The following is a 7,395-nucleotide window of genomic DNA, read 5'->3' as shown; positions in this document are numbered from 1 at the left end:
GACACCACTTTATTGGACACCACTTTATTGGACTCAACTGTCACTATCATTCTGTCAAGAAAATATACTAGATGCAAACATTTTATTCAAGGAAGAAGAATTTAACTTCGAACTTAAAACAAAATTATAAATTTTAACTATTAGTGTGGTAGTGAATATTAAATACACATTCTTTGTTATTATAAAAATGCATGCCTGAGGTCGAGCTCGAAGTGGAAGCACAGTTTTCAATCTGGAATACTCTCGATGTTTCATCATTGCTACTACCTCGGACCAAGTTAGCATCAACTACTTCCTGGCCCAATATTCTGGTGGCAACACTTATTTTAGTATTCTCCGATTCATCTATGTAGCCTTCCGCTACGGTTGACGAACGCCAGCCTCCCAGCCGCTTGATACTTTCCATTGTAGCCCAGGAATTTGCTAATATAGTTGCCGATGTTCGTCTAAAACAATGCCCGGTATATGAAGACGGGTTTTCCAAACCGAGAAATTGCGCAACGACTCTTGGTACTCCGGCAATTTTGTGCACTCCAACTGGTTGCACAGTGCATTCTCCTTTTATATAATTCATAAAAAATCGGCTGTGGGTAATATAAGCTGGTCGAAGACGCATGTACCTCCTGATTATTTCTATGAAGGATCTATTTTTTTTTGATTTCGTGTCAGTAAGTTTTACTAAGAAATGCGTTCCACTATCATGTACAGCAGTTGTAGTCAAAGAAACCAATTCGTGGCGTCGGCATGCACCAGCAACGCCAAATATGAGAATAACCTAAAAGAATTAATCTATTGTGGCAGAACTGTAACAAATAGAATACTGAAACATACCTTGCTTAATAAATAGTGCTTTTCATCTGCTACAGATAGAAATTTATCCACATCTTGTTTACTTAGGGTCAAATATTTTTTCGGTTTGTATCCCTCTGCCTTTCGTTTAAGGTAAGGAATGACGCTGGGAAATGTACTTATATCTATCCCTTCATTCAAATTGATTGTTGCTCGTAACATTGAGTACTTAGTCCATAGCGAAGAACTTTTATAAGTTTTCAATTCACTACTGAAGTAAGCCAGAATACTGTCTTATGTCGTTTTTAAAATTTTCTTCGTTTTACACCACTTTTTATACGCCGCATACATATTTTCATAAGCAGTTTTTGATTTGGTAGGTAAGAGAGATTCTTTGGCCCTTGCGGCTAAATTTTCTACGGTTTCTTCTCCAGCAATATCCATTTTTTGGATTATTATGACCATAGATTAAATGAACAGAGAATAGATGGAACACTCGAAAAACAAACTTCAGCGTCATCTGTTTTTACGGTACATGTACTAATTTTCGACGAATCCAAATAAAAAGGGAATCTGTAACGAACATTTTAAATTTTCTTATTATGATCAAGGCAGAATATTTGAAAATTTCTGAGTGAAACTCAGAGAAAGATTCGAATAAATTGCTCATTGAGAAATTGTAGTGGGATAACGAATAATACGAATCTTCATCTGGATTTTTCTCTGATCCGAAGAATCTAAAAAAAAATCAGTTCATAATTGAAAAATGTATTGCATTGTGCTTCAAACACGGATTCATTTTATAATTGAAATTAGCTTTCAAATTCACTTTATTCTAATTACAAAACTTATTCATTCACAAAAACATTTCTCATAAACTACCATAATTCCTAATCACAAAAACAATTCAATTATACATAATATACGCATATTCTACTGAATATCAGCAATACATTTTTGAATATCAAACAATAAAGCATATGTATGACATGAAAAGTTTCAGTAGAGGTTGATGTAATGAGGTATTGAGGTACCATAAAATTCGGCGTATGATACAAGAGCTCAGAGAAGAAACCTCAGTGAGGAAACCCTGCCTCCTCGAGAGTATTGTAGGTTGATGTTTAATTGTACTTTGGGGAAGTAGCGAACATCCTATGAACTTGTTTAATAAAGGTTTTAAGGTCTTTTGAATTCAACGTAATATCGCATGATTACCTTCTTGCATCACGATTTTTGCACCCAACAACACAGCACGACTTCACTCTTGCAGACATTTCGCTTCGCCTATTGAATAATTATGTCAATTCGTAGATTGATAGATAATCAAAAATACATTTAAGTCTGTCGGTCTATAGATATCTTGATTAGTCGTTTCAATATTCGGCGGAGATCACGGTCATTCACGAGTGGTAACGATCGAAAGCTCAAAATGCAGTGACACCTAACGATCAAATTAAGAATAATTTTCTGTGATTAGTGTACCATAACAATAGGTGGCGCCACTTGTCAGAGTGATCCATCTATATTTTAAGTTAATCTATGATTATGACGTTTATCACAAAATGGAAGTAAACAACTGTGTTTACTAAGGTTGCTAAGGTAGCTGGTTACTAAGGTAAGAAAATCAAAAGCACACTTAAAGTTTTTCAGTAATAAACCATTTTAAAAAATAAAATTTCTGCATTGCAGTCGAACATAAAGCTTTGTATGCAACTCGTACATAATTAGGCTTTATGGACTTGCCCAAGTTATCGGCCTCGCTCGCTCTGCTCGCTCTGCCATAAACTTTTGGACTCGTCTATAAAGACCTAATTTATGTACTTGTTACATAAATAGCTATTTCCGCCGACCTCTTAATAATAGTACTGTTTAACGTACACGAAATTAGCTGTTAATAAACCATTTAATTGATTAATTTCCTATTAATGCATTATTGTCATGGGTAATCGAACATAGAAGTATTCAGCAGTTTCCCAAATAACTATTTCATTTTTATGTTGCATTGATTTTCGTAGTACCTAGCAGGTGAATTGAGAAGAGATGAATTGTGGAGGTTGCAGAAAAATTATGATGGTTAGGGAGTAATCCAGTGGCGGATTTACCATAGAGGCTGAGTAGGCTGCAGCCTAGGGCGGCAGATTTCAGGGGGCGGCAAATTTGGGGACAATTTTGTTTGCACTAATTATAGAAACTGAAATAATTGTATTTCATAGATATTTTAATATCTATCTACATCTGATTTTCCCTAATTATAAAAAGAAACTGACCATAAGTAGTGCATCATTACTATTTTCCTGTTCCACTCTTATTTCGGCCGCTTTGCACTCTATACTGAAACTTCGTGTGGAGTGAAAAATTTTGGTGAAACCAGATTCTGAATCGTTGGGATGTGTTTTTTCGGTTCCTACGGAAACACAATTCAAGAAATGTTTGTACAGAAGTTCGTATCTATGGCTCTATTTACAAGGTGAGCAAAATTCTTTGTCTACTGAGGGGATCTCGAGAACTATCGGAGCAAGAAGAAAACGGATGGCACATTCTCGAGCTCTTTTTTCATGACTAATCCAAATCTGAAAACAGAACCTTCCTATCATTTCTAGAATTTGAGTAATAATCGAAAATTGGGATTTTGACGAATTCGAAAAGTTCTCATAGCTTTTTTGTGTTTGAAGTTACATATCTGAAACTTACCTTCTTAGTCACTTTTATACGTAGATTCTACTGAAAGAATCTTTTTTTCCAATTCAAAAATTACAAATTCAATTTAAAAAAACGAAAGTTCGCCTAATGTTTCGAAATGAAAAAATATTTGGTGCTCGTCAGTGGATTCTACGTAAAAAAGGGTTCAAGTTTCAGATCTGTAACTTCAAAGACAGAAAAGTTATGAGAACTTTTCGAAATCGTCAAAATTTCTTTTTTGCTAATAACTCAAAAACGGTTTTCACCATTCTTTGTTCTTCTTAGCTCGAGAATGTGTCATCCGTTTTCTTCCAGCTGCCATAGTTCTCGAGTTTTCCTCAGTAGATAAAGAATTTTGCCCGCCCTCTATACACCATCAACTAATTGTTCGGGTGAGAGAAGCTTTTTTTGCTTGAAAAAGGTGAAAAGTTAGGTACCTAAGAACCACATTGAGCCAAGAAAAGCTGAACGCTTTGGCTCTTTCGTGTATAAAGTCATAACTAAACAAAATTTCGTATGACGACATCGCAAAAAGATATTTTAACAGCGGGTTTCATAAATCTTTGATTGTGCGATCAACGCTTGATTTCTAAAACGAAATCACTGAAACCTTTTCATTGCTGAATATATTGAACAAGTAGCAATTGAGAATAATTTAAAGGACGTATGAACATAATTTGATACGAGAATTATATTTGAATGATCATGACTGAATTATCGATTGAAAACAAATTGACGTCTTCTGTTGGTCAATCAAGCGTTGAGTCCCTGATCAAGCTTTATGAAACCCGAGGTGAGACTTTTATGACTTACTTTCCTATTTCATTGTCATCGTCAGTTAGATTGTGTCGATATAATACATATAATAATATGAATACTAGGGAAGGTCATTTCTTTTTTGTGCCCCTGCTTAGTTACAACCCCCTGACGATGGCGCCCGAAAAGCAGTTTTTGTTTTTTTTATTGAAAATCAATAAACTTTCACGTATTAAATCAAGCAGATATTTTATACGGACGGGAAGGCATCAAAAAAATTTTGGTTCTGTTCGTCTATGATAGAAAGGGGTAGAAAAATCCATTCCTGATCCTTGCTCCTTGCTTCGCAAGACACTTTTTCGATATTCATATCCATATCATAAAAAATTCATTTTGGATCCCTTGATCCATTCTCAAAAAATCATCTTGAGATTTTTGTCACATATACTCATCAAGATGATTGTGTGCACAAACGCAGAAATATTCGATATGCACTTTGTTTACGGTCTTTTTTTCCGTGAATTTTCCCAAGAAACTACAGGAGACCTTATTTATTAAGAATGGATCAAGCTATCCAAAATCAATCTTTTATTTTGAAATATGGATATGGAAAAAAGTTTCTTGCGGAACAATGTTTAGGGGTGGCTTTTTCTAGCACTTACAATCATAGAGGAACAGCACCGAGATTTTCTACCCCGCATAAAATATCTGCTTGATTTCATTCTTGTCAGTTTTTCGATACTCAAGAAAAAAATTGAAAACTGCTTTTCGGGCTGTAACTAAGCAGGAGGACTCAGAAAAGAAAATTGCACATTAAAGGTCCACCCTATTTTCTGACGAAGAATCACCACCTTAATTTTTTGCAACTATTCCTATGGACCATGTTACCATGTATATATGCTGTGCCATACTTAATAATAATAAATGTCTTCTTTTCGTTTGATATAGAATTTATCTATTCTATTTTGAACTGCGTGACCAACAAAAATTATTTGATTACGTTTACTGAATGTATATCACTGTGTGACTAATATCAATTAATATATCCATTACTTCGGCTCATTAGAAGTCTATGACTAAATTTCATTTCATTCAGAAATAAACGTTCTATTTCTTGTCTCAACTTAATCGTTGCGTTGTAAAAATGATCTGGAAACTCGGGAACTGACACATCGATTCCTTAGGTCACAATAATTATGAGTAGTTATTAGGACCAACGTGTACAAATCCCAAAGTTACATTTTCACTGACACAAAAATTGTCATTAATATTTTGAACTAAATAATTATGGTAAGAGCGGCAAAATTTGAATAGCCTACTGGCGGCAAATATGTAAATCCGCCACTGGAGTAATCAATATATCTATGTACTACAACTCCAGCTTCCACCAGTTCCACACATTCTTTAACAGATATAATAGGGACTGATATCAATGTTATTTACTCAAAATGTCACAACTCGAAAATGCCCTCTATGGACTTCGCGAATTGTTCGATCGGCCGCATAAATATCAATATTCCGATATGAGCATAGACAATTTATAAGGTGTCAAATTTGACAAGGTATGGATAGAAAATTTTTGCAATCAAGATTTCACATTAAATTCGAAATGTGGTCGACGGAAAAATCTTGTAATCAACTCGTTTATTAATTCAGCGATTAATGATCTCGAACATTAACGTGCTCGCTTCGCTCACATCTTACTCAATCTCACATTATCTCAATCATCAATCGCTTTTATTAATAACCTTGTTGATTAAATAACTATTATATAGTATGATCGAATGATGTTTAAAAATGACTGTTTCGTAATATGAGGTCGGTAAAAGGTTTCTCAACCTTCTTTTCTCAAGAATTATATGTTTTGGGGTGCTGAATACGAATCTGGAGTTTGCTGCCTCGTAGCAGTAACGGGTAACGGCTCATGTGTAAAAAAAATTTTTTGATTGTTTCCGGTTCTCTGGTCTCATCTTTATAACTTTGCATCACGCAAAATGTCCGTTTACTCCTTAGAACATAAAATATCAGGAAGGAGCTTTTTCGAATAAATGTGACGGGAATTGTGCGACGGAAACGGCCATATTGGTCTTCCAAATTCTGATTTGAAAAGTGGCAGACTTGGAAGTCAAATGATTCTGTTATCTGTGGCCAAATGAACAAAGTGATGTTTTAACTTAATTTTGGTAATTTGGATTCTTGAAATTTGCTGGAAATAAGGATCTTGGATATTTTAGCGTGAATAATTCATAGGTAGGTGATTTTTTAAGCTGAATATCAGGTATTAATTATGAGTTTCTGAATTTCATGACATAACAAGGTTATCCCGTGACAATAACACTCCATGGGCGTAGCTGATGTTAAGTCATAGACCTTAACACCATTAAGTATAGTATAGCCAAGCAGTGTTAGGCGGGGTGAATTTCCGCTTTGATTATCAATTTGAACGAGCGTGAAAAAGTTTCTGACTTTACGTCAGTACTTTCCTAATTTTTTTGATTAATCAGAATCAACTGACTATTGAAGCTAGTTTTTTGGAAACTTCATTGTCCTACACCACTGTTGAAACGGAAATATATGTCGGCCATATTTCTCCTCTATTCCGGTCAAATTGAAATTAGCAATATGCTCCTTCCTGTTATTCTATATTCTAAGGTTTACTCCAAACTGAGGAGCATAAAATATTGTTTCCAATGAAATCCCTAACCTTACTTTTAATTGTATATGCTTGTCATCGTCAGTCGAAAAAAAAAAACAATTTCAATGAACTTTTGTGAAAACTGCAGAAACATATTTTTAGACGACAGTGATTCTGAAACTCCTCTTTGAAAACTTTTAACAGTACCGGACGACGCCAGTGTGAGTCACTGGCTACCTGACCACCCCTCCCAACACATGTTGGCCTTTGAGTGTGGCTTTTTATTATTGGACCCCATATTTTATTATATTCCCCTATATACAGGGTTTCCGGAAAAATGCGGGAAATATCTAAGATTCATACAAAACATAAAAGAAATAAGATGACAAGTTTCTTAGTTTAGAGTATTTCCAATTTGTTGAATAGTTTGGGTGATAAGGATTTTTTTTGTAATCTACAAAGTAACCCCACATCTATTATTTCACAGCCAACGAATCCTGATGTAATAGTTAAAATGATAATAAAAATAAAAAATA

General features: G+C 34.6%; 1 protein-coding gene across 1 annotated transcript; it reads right to left on the bottom strand.

Moving 5' to 3' along the window:
* Positions 1 to 151: 151 nt before the first annotated feature.
* On the bottom strand, positions 152 to 1,223 carry LOC123314913 (the record flags this gene model as incomplete). The annotated part of the gene is made up of 2 exons (XM_044900374.1): positions 832 to 1,223; positions 152 to 775 (listed from the first exon to the last, which is right to left on the bottom strand). Coding segments are annotated over exons 1-2 (804 nt in total), but the record flags the coding sequence as incomplete, so codon positions are not given.
* Positions 1,224 to 7,395: the final 6,172 nt, after the last annotated feature.

The sequence above is a fragment of the Coccinella septempunctata genome, chromosome 6 (genome assembly GCF_907165205.1).
Source record: "Coccinella septempunctata chromosome 6, icCocSept1.1, whole genome shotgun sequence".
Taxonomy (NCBI): domain Eukaryota; kingdom Metazoa; phylum Arthropoda; class Insecta; order Coleoptera; family Coccinellidae; genus Coccinella; species Coccinella septempunctata.
This window is presented reverse-complemented; position numbering and strand designations above follow the sequence as displayed.